The sequence below is a fragment of the Nipponia nippon genome, unplaced genomic scaffold, assembly GCF_047370975.1.
Source record: "Nipponia nippon isolate SJK-2023a ecotype South Korea unplaced genomic scaffold, ASM4737097v1 scaffold_6, whole genome shotgun sequence".
In the NCBI taxonomy this organism is placed as follows: domain Eukaryota; kingdom Metazoa; phylum Chordata; class Aves; order Pelecaniformes; family Threskiornithidae; genus Nipponia; species Nipponia nippon.
Genome location: NW_028262380.1, coordinates 52,575,095 through 52,598,213, shown reverse-complemented (window position 1 = coordinate 52,598,213; position 23,119 = coordinate 52,575,095). Strand labels below are relative to the sequence as shown.

Here is a 23,119-nt window from a genome sequence, read left to right as displayed (position 1 = left end):
TGCTAAAACACTTCCCGCACCATGACAGCTCACCTTAAGAAACCTCTTCGCTCCCTTCCCCTAATTTTGTTTCGAGGGATAAAACCTTCTAGAGTTTTCTTTCAGTCCAAATTTACATGTTTTCTCAGTGCAGAAGAGTACCAAATAATTCAGGAGAGCATCAATCATTGTTTTTCTATTAACATTACCATGAAAGAGAGCTACAGACCTAAGAGTCGCTGTTGTTGACTGTAAATTAGAATGCAGAAGGGACATGCATGTAAACCTCCCAGGGGTCTGCTTCCCAATATCTAGTATGAGTTTCAGGTGCATGGACATCTTTATGGACGTCAGCTTATTCTAGTTACGAGAGGCTATGCGCAGGACACAATGCAAGGGAGGAGGGAACCGAGAAGATAAAACAAGTCTTTCCCTTCTGTTGTCTTTCATATCATACCAGCAAAGCTTAATAACCCCTAAAGGCAAAGGGGACCACCTGGTGCCATGTGTCACTCTGGACACATTGGTGACCAGAGTAAAATCTATCCTGTCACACCTCATTTCTATACCAAAATTAATCAATGTGAGTTAACATGCTGGTTGTGGTCACACTAAAAACACTACTGTTGTAGCATGCTAAGCAATGCTTAAAAGTACTGAGCTCCACTCATGAAACAAACGGAAATCAAAGACGACACTCAGCAGTCCTGGTGTTGCTTTGTCATCTTAAGAGACAGACCTCATATGAATACAGAGGCTGTACTGTTCTTTAGGCTGGGCCCTTCCAATACATTAGCAGAAGGGTATAATGCGGCATAAAACGCCACTACCTGTAGATCACCTATGTTGTGGCTACAGCTCCTAGTATAATTCAGCTGACACTTTTGATGTGTACTAAAAATCATTTAAAAATCTAATCTGCCTTTAAAATTTTCAGATTGCATGTGCGGGAAGGAAAAGATATTTTCCAGAGTAAACTGAACTAGCAAAAAGCAATCTTATTGAGAGTTTTCTGAAAGAGCTGAATTACCGTAGAAGTGACAGTGAAAGAAATTACTTTTAGTCCTCCCACTCTCATCTAATGCAGCTCTCCTTCATCAATCCTAGACCAGTTTAATGCTGGCCTACTTCAGATGACAGGCTTAGGCTGCAACTTATCTTATGAATTTTTGTTTATTCCCATTTCTTTCCAAGTGCTTCGAGCTAAATATCAGAAGGTAAGAAAAATAATGCATTGTCTCGACAATGCAAACAATATAATGTATAATTATGACAGACCTAAATATCAGGAAAAACCCACCTTAGGAGATAAAATGTGAACCTATACAATTCCCATACAGATTTCTAATATCTTTTAAGTTATTCTCCCTTGTTAACATTAAGTTTAAAGGTTTCTTCAAGTCAAAAATCACAAGAGAGGATTACGGGCAAGGAGGAATGAAATAATGAGAAACATGGGCCAAATAGAAATTGTGGATCACAAAATTGTCAGATCTTGGTATTCTATAATTCTGGATAAATTTGAATAATTCAAAATGCATAAGCTGTTTCTTCAAACATCTTGTTCTCAGGGATTTGTCAATTGTTTGCCTGAAGTAAAACTGTGTTCATCTGTGTAGTCCAGAACTATAAAAGTGTTTCAAATAGAAATGGAAAAAATTCTTTTTTGTGGACAAAAAAACCCAGCAAAACATTTCTTGGAGAAGTTTTAACAGCAGTTGGCATTTCTGAGTTCAAGCCTGGTGGCAGCCATCTTGCTGAAAAGTGATGCAGTTTTTGTTACAAGTCATCCAAGCAGTAAATGTGCAAGATAAGGTCACTCTCTGATTTAATATCGATTTAACAACTTCACTGGGAATGCACAATATTTATAAATAAGATTCATTTGCTTAACAGCTCAAAAATAATCTTTTTACTATTACTAAAGCAAATAGCTTGGCAGCATAGAGCCCACAATGTTGAGAAAACTCAGAATTGATTATTGAGAACAATAGTGCCTTTTGAAGATTAATTATTGAAATGTACTTTACAAACTACACACACAGAGAAAAACCATAAACCACCATTATTCTATGTCCTGAATTTGATAACTCTACTAAATGATGTTTCTGGGGCGAGCTGAGAGCTGGACTGGGAGTCTGCTGCAGCTGCTCCATATGCAAAGAGAGAGGCTTGGATGAGAAGGCTCTGCCCTTCCTATAGAAAGGACACTACAAGAATCACGGCTTGCAATTTCTGTTTACGATAACCACAGCTGCCAGGGAAATCCCACAGACTAGGTTCTTATTGTAGACAAAACTCAATTTGTCACCAATGCTTACCATCAAGGCTACTCTACCATTCTCACTTTAAGAATGTATCTCAGTTGCAAATAACTTTGTCAAATTTCAATCATTTAAGCTGCAATAGTCTCTGCTAGAGGTCTGCAATGAGCTCAATTTCTGTGTAAGGAGTTTTAGCCAGGTTTTTTTCAGATAATTTTGAGAACCATGAAAAATATGTTAATTGTGACTGTTTTGTTGAGGAACTCTAATATTACCAAACTTGAAAGCAAGGATCTTGCTTGTGCTTGGAAAAGGAAGGTGAAGAAATAATAGGGTGGGTTATCTGGGGACAGATTTTGGTTTTGCTTTTTCTTGCAAAAATTCTGTCCACATTCAGTGAATTATTGGCCTTTGGAAAAAAACACAAAGGACTGGGAGTTGGCTGCAGTTTAGCCTTTAGCTTGTTAGAACAGTCACATCAATTATGCTGTGCATCTGCAATTTCCATTTGCACAAATATAAAGTGTAGAGCTCTGTTGCAAACAGTTTAGATCAATGTATGCCTTATGTTTTCCTTGTGAAAGGGACATTTAATAGAGAGTGGGTGTAAGGGGAGTAGTTTGTATTAACAAAGAGGGAAAGACATTTTTATATTTCAGCTATTTTTGCCATGAGAAACAAAACCTAAAGTTTGACTGAGCTCTGTTATCTTTACAAAACTCTGCAAAGCAGACCTCTTCAAAGGCAGAATCTTTCAGGGCATTAGCTACTGCTATTGTTCTGTTAAAAACTTTCTTGATAATATAAAATCTCTCCTGTTTTCAATTGGAAATGTTCAATGCAGTATAGGACAAAAAAAAATACTTTACAGTCAAGGAAGCCTGTACCTATTTCTACCAGCTGTGAAATAAATGCAGCTTGGAAGTTGTTAGAAAATCTCTCATCATGAATTTTTCTGCCTTTCTTTTCAGTTTTCACCCATACTTTTCCATTCTTCCTTGAACTGTGCAGAGTGCATTCATTTCCATAACATATAAGCTGGCATGTCATAACCCAAGTTTGTAATATTACATTGTGTGCTGAAGTTAACACCCATTGACCACAGCAGGCATGACATGTATTCTTCAACAGGAGAATATAACCCCTTGAGTTGGTAATACCTTCCAAATAAGCTTGTAAATCAGTGGCTGAATTCCCTAGCCTTGCAAATATTGGCAGATTGCAGAGGATTGAGAGTAGGGAAGGAACTGAGCATGAGGCAGGGCTGGCAGCCAGATTCTATGAGGTCTGGACAAGTTCAAGAGCCAGCTATTGCTTTTATTCACCACACCACCTGTTTCTCCCCTAGCATTCTTTTTTTATTAAAATGTAGTGATTTTTTTTTTTAAATTTATATATGAAAAGAGACAATCAGCTTTTTGTTTCACACATGAAACATTTCTTCAGGTCTTACTTCCTAAAGAGAGAGCACTGCACCTAGGTATTATTACTGCCATTACTATTAATACTGTGAAAATACTCCAAATATATTAGGTAGTAAGTTATAGGAATTGTTGTTTTGGTTCACTGGAAGTACTAGGATTGGAAGGGAACCATTTTTTTCTACAAAAGTGATTATAAAAGCTTCCATCAAATCCAAAAGATCAAGCACCTTTTTTTTTTTTTTTTTTACTAGAATAGTAAAAGCCATGTGTAGTGGGGGTTTTCTTTGTCAAGATATTCTCACATATTAGTTTTCTAAAAATAAACATGAAGTAAATGAGAAACAAAAAACACTTCAAAAGAGATATTTGAAACATTTAAAAATGTTGAAATATTTAGAAATGTTCATATTTTCTTATATTTACCATAAAAATAATTTATTGGAGCCATTGTAAATTCATGGAAATGTTGATATTCATTAATCTTAACATTTGAAATATTAGATAATTTTTTGATGTGTATCTTCCTAGCACACAATTGATAGAGGAGACATTTTCAGATGCCTACTCCAACAGCATTAGAGCTCTTCTGAGTTTATAGCTGGCCTATTCTTTTTGCTGAACACGAGTCCTTTATATGTCAAACACTGTGCTTAAGGGACAAACCAAACATATCCTATGTCTGCCTATACTCCAGATCTCCTCGCATATCCTCTGTTACCAGCTTCCAGAAGTATTCTTTCTTTTCAGGTACTGTTCAGTGTCTGGCTTGGGTGTGGCTCACAGCAATACATTATAAAGCATTTTTCTGTATGCCACTGGTGTACTTACCATGGACATGCTTTGGCTTCCTTTTTCCCATTATTTCTACAGCCTTTCTCCTCCTTTTCGGGATGATTTTGAGGAGAAGGACTGTTGTTGTACTTTTTGAGAAATACTAATGTTTTGTATAAATATATATCTTCAATACCAGACTTTTTAATGGTGATATGTTTTGGAACTGTTAAGTGTCTGTCTATATTTGTGAAGTCTTTCAAGTTGTTACATCCATATATTAAGATGGAAGAAGCACTTGAGTTGAAGGTTCAGTTTGGTCTTTAGGTTTTACATTAGATTTTTTGGTCAGCTTTCTTAAACCTGCCCAATGCTCCAGGACTCAGATCAACAAGTAGTGGTCCTGGAAGCTCCTTAGCAAGCTTTTTTAAAACGTTTGTGTTAAATTTGTTTGGATTTGCTGATTTGAAAATGTCTGACATTAGTAGCTGCCATTTAACATCCTCTTGAGTCGCTCTTGACATGGAAAGTATTTAATTTGCTTTTTCACAAACACAGAAGAGAAATATTTATTCCCTTTCTGGCATAACTATTTTGAATGGTATCACCTTCACCTAATGCACCATTATCATTAAGGTTTCTTTAGCTCCTAGTAAAATTTTCAAAGCCCTCCTTCCTGTTGTTCTCAGCTCTGACTCACCTCTGTGTACACTTGCTCCCCACGTCATTTTTCCTGAAGTTTGTAGCTTCTAACTCTTTGGTGTGAACAACGTTCCTTTTTCTTTCCGTCTGCTTTATATGTGCATTCAAGATGCTTCAGCATGGGCAGTCTGAGACTTGAAACATACATCATTCAGATTGAATTCCCCTATTATATCTCACATTTTCCCTTTTGCACTACAGATATGCCAATCTTTCTCTATTCCAGTGTGATTTGGTCTACAGCAGACATGGACTCCCATCTCATTGTGTGCTCCAGCCATAAGCACATAGTCCCACAAGAAATCAAGATCAATTCTTTCCAAGTTCTCAATGCCTCTGAAATACCTAATGCCATTTTGACTTAGTGACACTCTTCTTCCCCTTTTGCCCACCTTGTCCATCTGTCTTTCAGTACTTCATAGTGTCATATGTTCCTACCAGATTTCAGTAACACCATGAAGACCAAATCTATACTCGTGAGTAATTCCAACTGTTCTTGTTTATTACTCAGATTTCTGGCAATTAAAGAATATGTTCACTTTGTCATTTGGTGCTCTGATTAATTTTTTGTTCCCTTAATGTCTTACTTCTGAACTAAACAATCACCTACTCTCTCCCATTTGTTGTTGTTAGTGTAATGATCCCCTGACTAATCTCATTACACTTGCTCCCTGGAAGATTGTTTCCTTTCAGCTGGGTGGGCAGCCTCATTGCCCTCCCAGAAGGGAAGCAATGATCCACAAAAGAAAGCTCTCCTCATCTATTTCTCCCCTTTATGTGACAGGGAGAATATCCGAGATGATCTTTCTTCTCCTTCAGTCTTATTTCAAATCACTCCTAGTCATCTGAAATCTGTAAAGTAGTTTAAGAAGCTGCATCTTATACATGCTTATAGATCCTTATCAACAACCCTGGAAGTCAGCTAACCTGGGGGTGTACACACAACCTTGTGCAGGTAGATGTATGCTCTCTCCAACCTCCTACCAAGGAGGCCAGGCATGAGCCAGCTCCAATCTGAAAGAGAGATTACCATGCTACCTTGTCACTCTTGGTTACTGCTGGCCAGTAATGACCTCCAAGTTGTATTTCATATCTTGCAAATTCCCTCTGGAAATCCTCTATTTGCTACTGTTTGGATATATCTTTGGTGCTTGACTTGCATACTAAGGCTCATTGCTCAGCTCTGTTTCCTCATGAATAGGAAGAGATTACCCATGCTGAGATTTCAAATGCTGGGGCTAATCAAGGACCAGTGGTACTGCCACTAAGCCCTCATCAAGTTGCATCTCAGTGTACCCATTTCATAAATCTTGTCAGAGGGCCTTGACACATAACCCTATGGACAAATAGAAATACCCAAAAGATGGCCCAAACGACTACTCACAAACTATTTTGCTTGAAACACAGGATCCTCAGTCATTTTCTTTGAAACTCTCCTCTTTGAAGCTAGAAAATGCTCTGGCATGAAGAAAAGGGCTAGTGCTACCCAGTGCAAAGCATTTCAGCCTACTACAGTCTTGGCTCACCGCTGGGTTAGAAACCTACAGAGTGTTTGTAAGTTTGAGTCACTGCTACTTCTATTGTCAAATTATTTTTCTGTCTTCAAATACCAAGCCTGCCCAGCTTGCTGTCTCTACTGCAACGACTTCATTCTATTGACAAAGGGCTAATAATTTGGCCACCAGACTCCCTTGTAAAACTCTGCCAAGATACAGCAGGAACTCTCATAGACATCCTTGATTAAAATTTTGTTTGAAAATTAATCTATCTGCAAAAGTCTGTCAGACACAGCTATTCACTACATGCTTCCAATCACTTGTTTATACAGAGTCCCTCTTTTCTCCCTGGATCTAGTTTATACACAACAGTAGTCAGAGGGTCTACAAAGCTGAAAAATAGTTTGTGACAATAGCTCTACTAAGGGCAAATCAAGGAGGGCAGTGAGATACAACATCCCTTTAGGTAAATAGGAGTTGTACCTGTAAAGGTCAGCTTTAACTCTGTCTTAATCTTCAGGTACTTAGTACAGGCTTTCTATAATGTTCACCATTTCCATGTTGAGAACTAATGGGTCAGAGTCTCTTTTAAATCACTCCTAAGCTGTGACTAGACCATGCAGGATTCAGCCTCAGAATAATCTAGATAGAACTGCGCTTTGTCTGCTACTACATTTTAAAGCTGCTGCTTTTTTATAGCTGTAAAACCATTCCATAAACCAAACCCCTATTCATCCTAAACATAATGATCAGGTTTGCAGAGAAGAAAGCAGAGAATGAAAACAGAGAATATTTGTTTCACGGGAGAAGCAATAGCAAGGCAAAACCAAAATCTAATGGACTTTGTTTAAGACTACATTAAACAGATATTCAAGCCTCTGATTAAAAGTGAGAACAGTACAATGATGAACATTTTTACTTACTTTTTCTCCTCAGAAATTTTTAGATAAAACTCAAACATTTAAATACATACTGAAAGTATAAAAAGGGTCTAATAATTGCATTCCAGAAGAAAGGGATCTAATGTGATAATGGAAAGTCTAACCTCTTTCCAGCTGAGCTGAGATTCCAATTTTCTGCATCACTAGCAATGATAATGTTACACAAACAGTGTTCAATCATTAAATTAATTCCCATTAAATCAATGTCCTTAAAGGCCAAACAGTCCTTTAATAATTACCTGATTAAAATGATGTTAGCATAACGTATTAGTTATAGTATATTTATAATTCCCTTCCCAACAATAAATCATTTCTTTCCACCCATCTTGCTGAAACAGTGACAATGAGGCAAAAGTTGGGAAAGGAAACACGTCATATCACCATATAGCAAATGGCTGTGGTCTAGCTTCTCCTGGTATTGGTGATACTTCAAGGACATATATGAATCAGATTTGCATTTCTATTATGTAGTATTTACAGTATGAAACTTTAAGAGCTACAGGAATTAATTCCTGGCTTTTAAGCCTAGACCCACAAAATAAATTACTTCTTTCAGATATTAGCAACTTTGCAGTGGTCAAATTGCATCTTTCTGTGGAATTAGCAAAATATGATGTTTTCAGTTGAAAAGCAGAGTGCATCATAGATAAAAGAAAATGTTACAAATAATAGTGTGCAGTAATTTGATGCCAATACATTGTAGTGACTTGTGCAACATAATTACACAAAGACAGGGGATGGATAGACTTTACAGTGCTTCTAAAAGTTCTGGAAAATGTATTATAAAAGTATATTTCATTTTTCTCTTCTACTGTCATTACAAAAGAGAAGTAATGACTGCAGCTAAAGTTTGAAGATGGAGGCGTCTACTTGTATTTGCTTAAGTTACTGGGAGCTCTTAGATGCAGCATTACTAGACTTATACTACACATATCCAGATGCCAAAATATCATGCAAGTCTTTATATTTGAAAGTAAATCTTTTGATTGCTATAACTATGACCACATTGGAACTGTGAGGCTTGCTGCCCACCTCTAATGAATAAGTCGGCCAATATCTCTTGTATTAATGCTGCTGAAATGCATTGTTTTATCAGAAGACTTAGCAGGGTTTCAAATTTAATTTTGGGGTTATCAAATATGGTACCATTCAATTACGTAATCGTAAATAATTGTGCAATAAGCCCAACAATTTTACCAACAGCTGTTTGCTCAAAAGAAGCTCTGACCAGATAATCTTTTGTTGCCACTGTTAAAACATAGGACAGTAATTTTACATGATATAATTATAAACATAGACACATGCGGAGGCAAACAGACTAGAGCTCAATGTGCATGTGTAACGAACACAAGGAGCTTCTGGGGATGCTCTTCTATAGGGCTGTGATGTGTGCTTTTAAGATTGCACCTGACTGCATGCCCATATAAAGGCACTATTTGCAGCCATTGTGAATGAATCAAAATGATATATGCTAGCTATTATTTTAGAGAATATTGTCACCCGCTCTTAACAAATAACCTTGCACACTGGCAGCCTTCTGATTAGATGTCAAGAGATGCTGAGACCCAATCTCCCTATTACTAATGGCTGGATACAAATGCTCTAAAGCCTCAAACAATCAACCACGATTATCTTCTATGGTACATATTCATAAGTGGCTAAGCAGCTAACTGTCACATAGAGTTTGCATAGTGGTGGCCTTTCCATAGACTACTGACAGTGTTGTATGTAGTACCTTCCAGGATGGCAAAAATAACTGTGCACAATGGACTGAAAACAGGCCATCTGTGCATACAATTAACATTAAACTGAACAATGTCATTAATGAGTTATTAAAGTGCTGCTTTAGCTAAGAGCCTGTCAGGGAGGACATTATGAACATGAGGGAGAAAGAGTCCCCTTTGGCTGAAACTGAGCAACTCTGAACCAAGCAAAACAAAAGACAATTCAGTGAGATCATAAGGACAAACAACAATTCCAGTAAAGCCTCCGTGTCTTTTGACAGGTACTTTTCTCCATCATCTTTTTTTACCTCTACACAGCTCTGCAACTCCAGATTTTTGAGGTGAAGGGAATTAAAAAAAAAAAAAAAATCACATACTGAAAGGTAGTTTTTTGCTTGCACTTTCAAAGTATTATGAAATGCTTTATAAATCTGTTCTTGCAAGATTTCCAAGCATCCATCATCACAGAGTGGCACCTGACTACTTCAGAGGCAAGTGAATCATAGGCATCTCGGATACATTAGTTCAGTTTTCATGTCACTAATTCTAGATATCCTTTAATGTTCAGAGTGCTTCTCTGCAATGAACTCCTAACCTTATGGAATTCAATCATCACTAATGCAGGAGCTCTAATTATGTTCCTAAATAACACATTTTAAAATTTAGACTAAAATTCCACTTCAGGTACATCCTGTAATGTTGTTATCACAGTGATCTCTAAAACCCAGGTGACCTAAAGTAATACTATGACAGTTCATAGTGAACAGAGGAAAGAAGAAAACCCTCATCCTTTTAAGTTTCGCTGAGAATAATGCTATGTCATTTATTGATGAAAATCACCAATACAAATGCTTATGTTTGAAAGTCGAATAACCTGTTTTTTACTGCAAATCAGCTATCACCCTGCTTAAGATCATGACTCAGATTCATTAGAAGTGAAAAGCAACTTCAAAGATGGCTTTACTAGATAGTGAGGATTTTCCTCTTTGGGGACAGATATAGAAATGAAAGAAGCTATTTTAAGAACGGAATACATGCTTATACCTAAAAATGCTCTATTAGCAAGTTTATCTAGGCATGAACAACAAACACTTCCACTCAACAGATTTATTATCACCATACCTTTACAGCCTGCTTGCAGAAGATTTTCTCTCTTTCCCCTTCACTGTTATCTTTACTCTATCCTAGTGTGGGGAAAAGCAGACTCTTCAGTCAAAACCACACATGTTCCTTCATCTCAGTTTTTGTCTGGTAGATGAGGTATTGCACATTTTTAATCCAACACCATCTCACTAACTTCAAATGCACTGAAAAGGTAAAGTCCTACTTTATGATCTCTCCCTCCCCTACTGACACTGGAAGAATAAAAATTAAGCAGCAGGAGGTTTCTACACCGGCGTGCTGCTGTAGTGAAGGCAATCCCCTTAAGTTGCATGCTGGGAAGCTGACTGAAAAAAAATACAAATAAAAAACTCAACAGCTCTCATTTTCCCGTATTTGCTGAGAGTGGACCTTAATCTCAGCAATCAGGGAAAGTAATGGGTTGGTTAACTTAATCAAAAGATTAATTTGGTATCATTATTTGCTTCCTTTCAATATTAATTTTGGCCTACTCCTTTTATACACATTTTAATATTCGAAAAGGCCTGAGGAAAAACATCTCAACAGCTGAAGAAGGGAGTCTTTCCTGTCAGCACCTTCAAAACCTCTTTGCCACTCCTGCCTTTACAGTTTGCAGGCAATTTTCCTGGCACCTGCCCACCAGTTGGTGTTATGAAGAAGAGCCACACGGGCGGATACAGCTATGGCACAGCCGTTGCAGAGGAGGGACTCCCCACAGACCAGAAAAGCAATAGAAAACTACCATGGGTTCCCCTCTAAACCCATGTTCATCTGGTGTCTTGGATAACCTCCACTGAAAAAGGCTGATCAGTTTGTAGATGAAATTGCTGTCATCCAAGCAAGGGGGCAGTATTTTTAATAAAGCTAAAACTCATTTCTCACTTTCTCCCTACCTTAAACAGCCAAAATTGCCAACTTAAGTGTAAGCTTCTGTGCAGGAAAATCAAGTAGCAGGACAAGTAAGGCTTGCCCCTTCAGCTTCTAAACATCTTTGCAGATAAAAATGTGGGTTACAGTCCTCCTCCGTGCAGGAAACATTCAGTTCCTGGCTAAATTGTTCTTCCTTGTTTTCTCAATTAAATATATATTATACACAGGCGAACCCCCCAAAGTCAAAAATGATTACTTAATCTGAACCTAACTTATTCATTCTTTACCCAAATATAGTGTAAAGTCATATTAGAAACCATAAGAATTAAAGAAACTGTTCTGAGCAAAATATTCACCTTAGGATGCTTTTGAAAAAACACAGAAAGATGGATAGATTTCACAGACATCCAATTCTACTGTCCCTTTTGCCTCATTTGGTTTTGATCAGCATTTATACTATAGCCAGACAGACATTACCTCCTCAGTCAATTAATCAGGCTTGGAGCTGGTCCCAGGGGAATGAAGGTGTTTTGGGGCTTTCACACCACCATTCATTTTCCACCTCCTCACAGAAGGTGTGTCAGACACAACATCTCTAAATATACTGCCTCATGTACGCAGTGCTATTACTCAAGCAAGCAGGTGCACACAAGATATAGAAATCCATTATTTTAGATGCCTCTGAGGACTGCTTGAGTCTTAACTTCAATTTAGGGGAAAATCCAAGCATATCCCCTGGCAGTTTAATGCTAGTGATATCACATTGCTTCAAACAAATGCCCACACTACTGAACATTTTACTTGGAGCATGGTTATTCCTTGGAATTACATTTTCAAAAAGAGACAATCAAATAAACCTCTGAGTGTGTTATACACATAAAGCTATATCCATTGTTTGCAAATGTGTACTGTATACATGACAATAATTCTCAGTATATGCTGTTAGTTCCAGTGATCACTTGTAGTTTCCAAACACATTTGAGACACAGGACACAATTGCCAAAATTTAGTTGTTTTTTGATGCTGTCAAGAGGGCTGGCCAAACCACTGACACATGCGGAAAAGGAGCATGGGTACCACAGGGCTGCAGCACCTCTTTAAGAGAGATGACTTTATGAAGGTACATATACCTACTGATACATAAGCCTAGATTTAATATAATAAAACGAGAATTTGGGGGTTTAATGTTTTAAGGTGGAACTATAATGTCACAAATATACCTGCTGGTGTATGTGCTAGAAAAACATGGAGACTGGTTTGTTTCCTAACGTGTTTAGTATCTGACTTTCATTTTCTCAGCTTAGTGCTGTGCATTTTAGGCTCAGCAAGTCTGTTCCGCTTGTTACAGGAATATGTCAAGACCTGGCATTAGTTTGAAGAGCAATTAAAATTGTTAATTAATGCGACTGGCATTTAAGTTTTGCTTTCAATCAGAAGACATAAAGCATATTTTTATGAAAGAAGATAGGTAATATTTCCATTTTACAACTGAGAACTGATATACAAGATATTAAATGAAGTTTCTATGGTCAACCGGCAGATCAGATGCAGAGTCCAAATCAGGAACTAGGTCTTAGTCCTTAAGCATTTATGTTGGATCTTTTTTGATTTGCTAAACTTAATGATTAGGTTTCACCACTAAATATCGCATGTGAAGACAGAATTGATTTCTAACACATTTTTTTCCAAATGCTTTTAGAATTTTCCCCTGAATATTAAATATATAGAGACTGGTTTTACAGTTAATTAAGAGAAAATGTCACTAAGAAAATGTGTTGTTACAGCATAATGGTTTCCTGCTGATAGGGATATGCCAAGAGCGAGATAAGCAAGATGGAGTAATTTATTAAGCAACAGCATTCCAAGCAGTGCATTTCAGGAGGATTATATCACACCTTGGGTGGTAATACAAGGAACAAGACTGAGAAGTCTGAGCAGCTTTAACCATCCGAGAAGTATTATAATGACTTAGAAATGCTAAGGCTTGGAGTCTATTTTATTGCTCTTATGAAATGTAATTTAAACAAGGCAAACAGTAAGATTTGCTCATTTACTGGGCATTATGAACATAATTGGCCATTACTGACACCACTGATGACCAATCAACACCTCCAGTTGTGACCAGCATTTTAAACTAACCAAAACATAAGGGGATAAAAAAAATGGCCCACCAGTGATGCTTTCACATCATTCATTTTGTAACTTTGCTAGGTCAAGCAAGAGTATTAAGGTCTCTGAAGAAAAGAATACTTTTGCGGGTAATACTTTAAGCACCTGTTATCCTATGGTCAAACCCTATTTATAAAACTAAAATGAATGCTTGTTTCGTTGCAATCACTGAGAAGTGATTAAATCTTGAATGATTCAGTCATTGTAAAGATATTTCCTGTTATAGCAAAAAAAAAAAAAAAATAATCTGCCTAGTTCTCTTTCTTACAGACATTTCCAAGTGAAACAGAGCCTTGCATATTTACCTGCATAATCTAAAATCCTGCCAGCTCAGTTCAGAAACACCTCCTCTTACAGAAAAATTCAAAGTAAAATGAAACGTGGGATAAGAGAGAGACAAAGTCTTTCTATTTTGTCTTTTATATTAAGTACAAAACATTGTAATTTTCTATATAACTTCATTATTTTCTCTACATTCAGTTGAATTCTGTTAAACTAAGTAAGCTTATCACTGTATTCTGAAGCAAAATTTGAGAGGCTGCTCTCAAAATAAAATCCTCTAGAACATTCCTCTGTAAGTTCTTGGTAAAAATTATGCAGCATTTCACCTGTCTCAAAAAACGATCTATTATACAAAAAGGGTTGGGAATAACTCTAAATCCTCAGCTTCTGTTTCTTAAATCATTGTTTTTCTCCAGTAACGGTGAGAGCAGAGTGCTCTCTAGAGTATTTCATAACAAGAGCCCATAAAGTGGTAGGAAGCTAATAGAAAACCTTCAGGAGATTAAACTAGGTTCTCAGCAAGTATAAATAGAACTTGTGCCATTGCAGTCCGTTGATTCAGTTAATCTCGATGGAAGTTTTTAGTAAACCCAATTTCCTCTCTGAGACAGTTATTTGGTCCCTGTTCATATGGCTGGTTTCCAACATTGGTATATCTTAATCAGGGCTAAATTTGAAGGAATAGCAACAGTACCAGGGTTGAAGAGGAAGAAAAAACGTGGTTGTATAGAATAGCACATAAGTTGAGCAAAGCCTATATAATATAGCATGATAATATATCACTCAGACTTGTTGAGGTAGGAAGGGACCTCTGAAGGTCATCTTGTCCAAATAGCCCCCACCCAAGCAGGGCTACCTAGAGCCAGTTGCCTAGGACCGTGTCCAGATGGCTTTTGAATATCTCCAAGGACAGAGACTCCACACCCTCCCTGGGCAACCTGAGCCACTGCTCAGTCTGCTGGGTGACCCCCAGAATGCACTTGCATGGGTTGTTCCTCCCCAGGGGCAGGACTTTGCAATTCTCTTTGTTGAGCTTTGTTGAATATATAATAATAGAGGCCTAGGGAGGAGCCAAGTCAATGGGAAGAGCAGGAGCAGCATGACCAGTGTGGTCACAAGTGATACCCAAGAAGAAAGCTACAGCAATGGTGGCCACCAGCTGCAGTGTAAGGTAGGCAGAGAACAAACCTGTGAGGAGTGGATTGAGAAGCCAAGAGGAAATATGGAGGGAGAGAGAGAGGAAACCCACTGAAAAGGAAACCTTAACAACATCTTCTGTGCAACTGGCAAAAGCTAATTTTGAAAAAAAGTGAAATACAGAGCTTTTGCCACTTAGTTTTAGAAGATGAGCGTGTGGAAAAAAACGCATTCAGAAGCCATGACACTAAATTTCAACATAACTGAAATCCTCCACAGTCTAAATCTATGAATTTGCTTCATCTTTAGGCATAAATAAATAACTCAGAGATAACAGATGTGTGTTACAGAATTGCATGCCTGTATGAGTAGTTGAGAGTAAGAAGCATTTGTTTTTAATATAATCCACAACACCACATGGCCAAGATCACTGAAAAGTCTCTGCCTTCTTAGTGGTCACAGTATATTGCAGATTCAGTGGGTATATTGGGTAGTAAGACAAAGTATTTCAATGCACTGGCCATCATTTTTTGTTTAAATGAAGGGCTTGAGGACAGAATAAAAAAAAACCCACTTCGCAGTCTATACACTTTTATATTAATTGAGCCTCCCCAGTCACACTGCAGCTCTATCCTCAAAATTGTCTCTTCTAATAAAAAAAATCACATGTATCTTAAAATTACAAAAATAACATATATAAATACACAGACACCGATCTCTGTAATGGCTGAACATAAAATTAAAAGGGCAACAGAGAGAAAATATACTTCTATATTATGAGAGTCTCAAAATGGTACCTAGACTGGTCACTCCAACATGGGGAAAAAAGAAATTGAAATCCAAGTTCAAGACCTAAGTTTAAATGATATAAGAAGGAGTGATATTAAGTTTCAGTCTACCTTAAAGGAAACAATTAAAGATACTTACATTTTGCTACCAAGTATGACAGTAATCATAGACCTGCCTTAAAAAATATTGGACTGGTCTGTGCTGACTCTAGTCTACAGACCATGACACAGTATTTTTCTCTGATGTTTCAAAAATTGCAAAAGGTTAAAACTTGTTAAGAGAATTTGATCAGAACATCAGAGTCAAGGCTGAAAGAAAATACAAAGTGACACAGAGGACTGAAGCTACCTTCTATAATCTGCAGTGTTTTTAACTATTTCAGGAGAAACAAGCAAAAGAAGACCTTTCTGTTTCAATCAAAATAGGTTATGAGTTTCCTTAAAGAGTGACTTGTATTTTTGCACCAAAGGCCTCTGTCTTCAGAGCCATGGCAGGTCCGGAGCCAGCCTATGTGCTTGCAAATCTTTCCTTTAGCTAGAGGAAAGAAAGAGAAGACGATGCCAGAACGTGCTTGCTAGCCCGAAACAAAGAATCCAGCACTATCAAAGCACTAGCAATCCTTGGTTCATGTAGCTTTGTTTCTCTCAGTGCAGGATATAAAAGCATCTTTGGCTGTATGTTTTGAGAACAGAAATGAGTACCTTGTCATGTTTTAAATCAGCAGCTGAAAGACTTAAGTGAAAGTGACAGTATTTGAAATGTCCCATGCTGCCACACTTAAGATATGCCAATCACAATTAATAGCAACAGATTTGCTATTCCAAAACAAATAAAACCTGTGGAGTTTTTCTGCTGAATGAAAAGCTGATGAGTGAAAACAGAAGCAAAATTACCACAATAGCCAGTTAGCCTGTCAATGGAAATTACTTTCATTTGTCTATATTCACAAGGGTTAGTAAACAATAACGCTTCAGCTAATATAGTTTTTGTTATATTCAAATTGAGTGTGAAACACAGGCTGACATTATAAATGGATCTCTTACGCTTTTGCACTGGATTTCTGAGGTCTTCTAACTCTTTATGTTTAAACTGGTCTGTAAGTTTCATATATTTTTGTACCAACCCAAATTTGTGTCATTTTTCCTTCTAGCAAATTAAGGGCTGTCCTCTTGTTTGAAGGAGAGATGTGTCTATAGCTTCCCCTCACTCAGTAGGAGCCAAGTGAACATTTTATATTATTCCAGTGGATTCTGAAGAGTTGTGCTGAAAATCCACTTGGTTGGTGTGGCAAGACCTCTCTCTCTGTAAATAAATGGCTCTCACCTTCCAAGTTCTGTGATTTTTTTTTTCTGAAGTCCCACAACAGTTTTGGTGGTCCCAGCTGCCATGTGCCACCAGCAGGTTTTACTGAGTTGCACCTCATGATCCTCTTACCATGGGAAGTGGATGCAGATCTCCTTGAGGAAATTCCTTTTCTTTGCTTTTTCCAGTAAATTCTGCTTTTTTGTCACCTGATCCCACTTCTTTAAATCTAATTTCTTCCTCATCTTTATGCTTAATTGAAGGCTTCCCTCTAAGCCCTCCTCAAGTACTCATTTTTACTGACTGGTCAGAAAAACTTTTTCTTTGTAAGCCAACTAAGCATCTATTTAAGGGCTCCCTTGCGGGCTACTACTCTGGATGTATGACTTAGGAAACTTCAAGACACGGGACAACACAGGCTTACTTGGGTAGACATAAGGCAAACAATTCAGATAATAATTCATGAGATTGAAGTGTGTGATTAAACTGGCTTTGCCTCCTTTAAACCTTTGCTGGGCAGTCTCCTATAAAGCTTTTAGGGACTAATGATGCTGGGAGTACAGCAGGGATACTAAGGCTAATACCAAGAAATACACCTATGTAAAATTACTCACATTCATGCAGTAAAGAAACTAATTCACAAGTTTTAACCTAACAAGCAGACAGATGTCATGAGTCTAGTTCTGTAATGGACCACCTGCTCTCTCAGAGTTGGATTCCCTAAACAGTTACAGCTGGAATATTTTGGACAGAAAGAAAACTTTATGAACCCACCGACATACATTCAAAAAACTTGTAGCTCTCAGCTGGCTCTGAAGTCTTTGATTTTCTTTAAAAAAAAATCCACAACAAACATGAAACAATGTCTTCAGCTTTCCTCAGCTGGCCATCGCTGCTCAATGCAAATGATAATTTAAAAAATAATGTCTGGAGGTCGATGTGTTTAAAATCATACCTCTTGTGGAAATTCTCAATTTTAGCTTTTCTTCTTTTTTTGGATGGTGTTGTTAATTTAGCTTTTTTCCCTTCTAGGAGTTTCATACTTGATTTTCACGCATACCTTTAGCTTTTATGGATGTCATCTGATTGTTTCGAACAGGAATAATGTAATTTCTAAACTACGTGTTCCCAGTGTTACATAAACATGATGCTTTTACCTACAGTGTTCCATCCAAATTCATGTTAAAATCCAAAAAACTATCTGGGAGTTTTGAGGCTGCGGTGGCCATGGCTCTTTGTAGAGCAGATGCTCTGTGCAATTACAAACAGGTGAACCTGCAGTGCCAGAAGTGACTGACGAACAATTACATGTATATGCCAGAAGGTATTAGTTCTGTTTTGTTGTCAAGTGTTATTGTCTAAATTGTCTTTGTTCTCACATGAAGCTGTGTTTTCTTATTCCACTTCGCACTACAACCCTAATTTGCAGACAAGAATTTTAAGTAGTATATACCAAGCCAAGATCTGTAGTCCCTGATGTCTTTAGGATGCATGGTTAAAGCTCTGACGGAAGAGGTAGACTGTGAAGGACTTGGGAATATAAACAGAATTGGAGACTAGCCTGGGCTACACCAGATGGTAGAGTGGTAGAGGGGATTGAGAAAGTATCCAGGAAGGCCAGAGAAGGTTGAGCCTAACCATTATATAGGAAAACTGAGATAAATCAGATGAAGGAGGAAAGAATATCAGATACAATAAGACCATTTAGCACTGGTGACTAGCCTAAATTTAGTTCAAAAGCTAAATCCCAACATTTTTTGTCTGACTGCAGAAGAACATAGCACTCACATTAACTATGAATAATTCTCCAGCAGATTATGAGAAATACTTTTTTTTCCCCCCCCCAGAGAAAAATCAGCTTTCTCTAATCAGACAACTACAAATCAAAGCAAACTAGCATGTAGCACTCTGAACGTCTCACTGTTTCCACACTGGGCAGCCAAATGTCTTAGAAAACTTATAGTACAAGGCTTTCCAGTGGTCCCAGTCCCTTGCGGGCTGCGAGAGGAATGCACGGAAGAGGAAGGTCTCTATAGCAACAGAGAGAATATATAGGTTTTTCTCTCAGAGGCAGAGTGTCCCTCTGTCTCTTACCTTGTTGCACGAAGGATCCATACACAAACCACATGGAGTTGTAGAGGGTTGTGGAGGTCATGGATCCCATCTGAAGGCGTGGGGGGTTGAGCCAGTTCAAGAGGTAGACCAGTAGCCCTACTAGCAGCACAGTGCCAGCTATGCATGCCCACAAGGAGAGGTCAAACGGTGCCAAGCAGGCAAACATGTCCACTGTCTTCTCTGCCTTTCGAAGCAGCACACCCACTGAGTAGTCCATGTAACGTGTTGTGAAGTCCACCACGTTTTCCCTGTCGGGGGTGATGGTTAGGGCAGAGATCCCTATATCAGCTCTCTGAGGAAAGAGGGAGAGAGAACAACATGCATAAGTGGGAGCTACAGAAAAGATCTTCATTCCTCTGTGATTTACAGCAGCTAAACTTATGGAGAAGCAGATGTTGAAGCCAATGTCTTAAGCATCACATATGTGAACACAGAAATGTGACTAAGGCTTGAACAGAATAGCTGTACCACGTGTCTTAGTTTCTGTAAGCAAACCTCACTTGGTGGACTTGGACATATTAGCTCTCCCATTGTTATTTTCCAAGGAATCTAAATACTTCAGACACAGATAACAGCTAGAGGAAATCTACCTCTGGTCATTTTTCTCAGCCTGGCTTACTGAAGCCATCATTGTCATCGTGGCAAAAGGCAGACCTTGTGTATATCATTTCCAATCAGAGGAAATTAGTTGCCTGACAGAGCCACATGATATCCAACATTTTGATGACATGATGATCATGACAAAGGGCCACTGCACGACAAAGGACATCTGATATATCCTGGGATTTTGGGGACACTTGACATTCTGAAAACCAACAATTTTGGCTGCAGAGTCTGAAGTGCAGAAGAGCCAATATTCTGTGCAGTTCCTTTACTATTTATTCCTCTATATCCTCCTGCTAAGCAATTCCTCTCTACCTGTCCTGCAGCTACCTCAGACTTGCTTTGCGCCATTTACATTTTTTGTAATTTAAAGAACCCATTTCAGATGAGAAGACGACGAATAACATTCCTTGATCTAATCACTGTATTTCACAGCATGTCTGGGTATTAGGTCTCCAGAGACACCAGGCACAACTACAGCAGGTGCTATTTTACTTTTCACACGTACAGTTAGAACCGCAGTGAAAACAAGAAAGGGTATTTAAAGCAGACACATTAACACCATTTTAAAAAGCCCAAATACTGAAAAAAAGACTATAAATTCTAGATATTTTAATATGAAAAAGAGTACTTAAAATACTTTAAGCTGCTACTAGTTTAATTTAAGCCTTTTCTCTTCTGCCTAAATCAGCGTGTGGTCCTTTGGAAGGGGGTGAGGAGAGCACAAAGGCTTGAAAGTCTCAGTACTGTGTCAAATTTTATTAACTCTCTTGAATTTCTTTTTTTTTTGCCCAAAGAAAGCAGAGATTACTATCTCCTTAGAAATGTGATGTGAAATATTAAGTGGGAAGGTATGGCAGCTGAAACTGATTAAAATCAAATTTGCAAATCATCTGGGCTCTTTTAATACCATCTGCAAAACACTCTGCAGCCCATGGTACAAACACACTTTTAATCACAGTGCACTTAAGACTTCAGTTTAAATGATGTTATTTTAACTTTATATTAATTGTTCACTGGCTTGAGAAAGTGGCGGAAGATAGCTGGAGGTTGATGATTTGGACAAAAGAGTGTTTCAAAATATTGATTTGCTTAAAAGCCATGAGTTAGAGCTTCAGGTTTAATTTGTGCATTAGATTCACTAAGTGTCTTAAGTAAAGCTGTGTTGATGTGCAATAGCTGAAAGCATGGCTTCATGAATTCATTTCATGTCCCTTCCTACCAATTTTTTTTGAGTGATGATTTAACTGCCCTTTGCCCATGGGCAGCAGCAAACTCAGTCAGTAATCCAAGTAAAAATGTCATCAGAATAGTCCATGGGAACATTCAGATCATCTGAGTCTCTATCCTCTGACTATAAAACTTCTGGTCAAAAAGTGACTCAAGTATCTGCTGACGGTTAAGTCCTAGCTCCACTGTTGCAAAGCAGTAATAATTTGAATTGTTTTCCACAACTGTGAATATAATTGTATTTTTAAAATAATTTACAAATGTCGAAGTTCAATGCTCTATACCAATAGTTGTCAAACAGGAAAACATGGTTATATTTAATGAATAAGGTTCTTTTGGGTTTTTTTTCCTGAATGTATGTCAAAAAGTGAAATAGGAATTCAGGGTTAAAGGAGGACACATGGAAACAAAAAGTCCTAGACTTAGCCCCTGCTGTTTAACTTTAGCTGTGTTAATTATCAACACTTCACTAAAATACTTCCCTACCACACTAGATTATTGTGAGATGTTAATTCAAGTTGTATTTGTAAGATGTTTAAAGATTCTTCACTGAAAAGTAATATACATAAGATACTTTTACCAAATAATAGATTACTGTAGGACTGAATGACTAATAGATTTTTTTCTACTTTTTCCCCCTTTTTTTAGAGAGAGACATGTTTCTCCATGAAATACATGGAAATGCATTGCATGAAAAAGCACAGCATGTGATATTTGTGGAAATACTGCTTCTATGTTACATCTCTGGGGAGCAGTCTCTCCAAATTCCCCAGCATTATGGTTCCACTTTGGTTATCAGCCAGCTATGACAGAGGAACAACGTTGTCCTAGTGGAAATGTTGCATTTCCTTTGTCATACTGCAGCAGCAATCATGATATAATTGTCTTGTGATTAAATAGTGGTAGGAAAGTGAAAAATAGAAAGGAGAGAGAGAAGTCCTGAACTCTCAGTACTCTTGCGTTTAGCTGTTTAAAAAAAAAAAAAAGGTTACACTGAAATATGACAACTCATATTCTTAACTTACTAAATTGACTCATAAACACCAATTTACTAGAAAACTGTATGTTTAGCACAAAACCAGCCTTAGGCTTAACTTAATAGTTGGTCTACTGACGGTGAGCATTCTTAATTACATATAAATTCTGTCAACTTGTATCAATATTGGAAGATGAAAAAAATTAAATGCTTGTCATTAACATGTCAAATTGGATCAGAGAAGACACTCTGAAGAAGTCAAGGTTCACTTAGTGCTTCTGAGATAGAAAGGCGAATGCATGCAATGATGTCAATATTTAGATGTAAAGCTTCCAATCTGAATTATAAACATGTAGAAGTCTCCACTCACTAAGTTTTCGCAGTGCCAAAATCAACCAACTATCAGCATCTTAGATGTTTGTTTAATACAGTTCTGATGAATGAAGCTGTGACTCCTGAAACTGACTGAAAAAAACAGCAGAGGGCATTATTTTTCTTTACGTGACCTGCTTAGGAATTTATATTCGGTAACAGCAGTTCTCCTGAGGTCATTGTAGAGCAACATTACCAGAATCAGAAAATCCCAAATAAATGACCAAATGGGTCTGATAGCATCGTTACTGGTGTCACAGAACCAGCTCGCTCATCGGCAAAGCCTAGAAATCCCTGAAATTCCTCTATGCTATTGCTTAAGCAAGCACGTCTCATACATGTAGAAAGCAATCTTATGATGATTCCTGTAGTTCATGATCAAGAACAGGGAAAAAAAATGAATCTACTTTAAATTGCTCCCATGAGGCCTTTCATTTTATCCATTTTCAATGTTAAACCAAGTTTCAATGAATGCTGGAAGCAATAAACCACAGTCCCACACGTTACACAGTTACTAATATGGACATGCAAAAATTAATCACAGAGACATTTTTGCTCAAGTTAACACACATACATCCAAATAATTCTCTTTTTACTCAGCTATTATTTTTTCTTCTCACTTTGTCCTCCCTGAATGCTTGCTTCCTTCCTATGCTACTTCCCCGTAGAAAGATGCAAAAAAAGGGCCTTATAAGAGGCTTCTACTTGGCTTGCAGTTTTTCTTAGAATGTTTATGCATGTATTTAGTTTTCCTTTTCTGATGGACTTAAGTGGAATCAGGCAGTTTTTCCTATGCTATTTGCTTCCTGATGGTTCCTCATTGGAAAAAAATCCTAGCAATCAAGGTCAGC

General features: G+C 37.7%; 1 protein-coding gene across 1 annotated transcript in view; it reads right to left on the bottom strand.

Moving 5' to 3' along the window:
- GRID2 (glutamate ionotropic receptor delta type subunit 2) overlaps positions 1-23,119 on the bottom strand; it is a 350,310-nt gene that overhangs the window by 110,762 nt on the left and 216,429 nt on the right. The window contains exon 10 of the mRNA XM_087736257.1: positions 19,067-19,379. Within this exon, the coding sequence (XP_087592383.1) occupies positions 19,067-19,379 (313 nt within the window). The remainder of the gene's footprint in view (positions 1-19,066; positions 19,380-23,119) is intronic.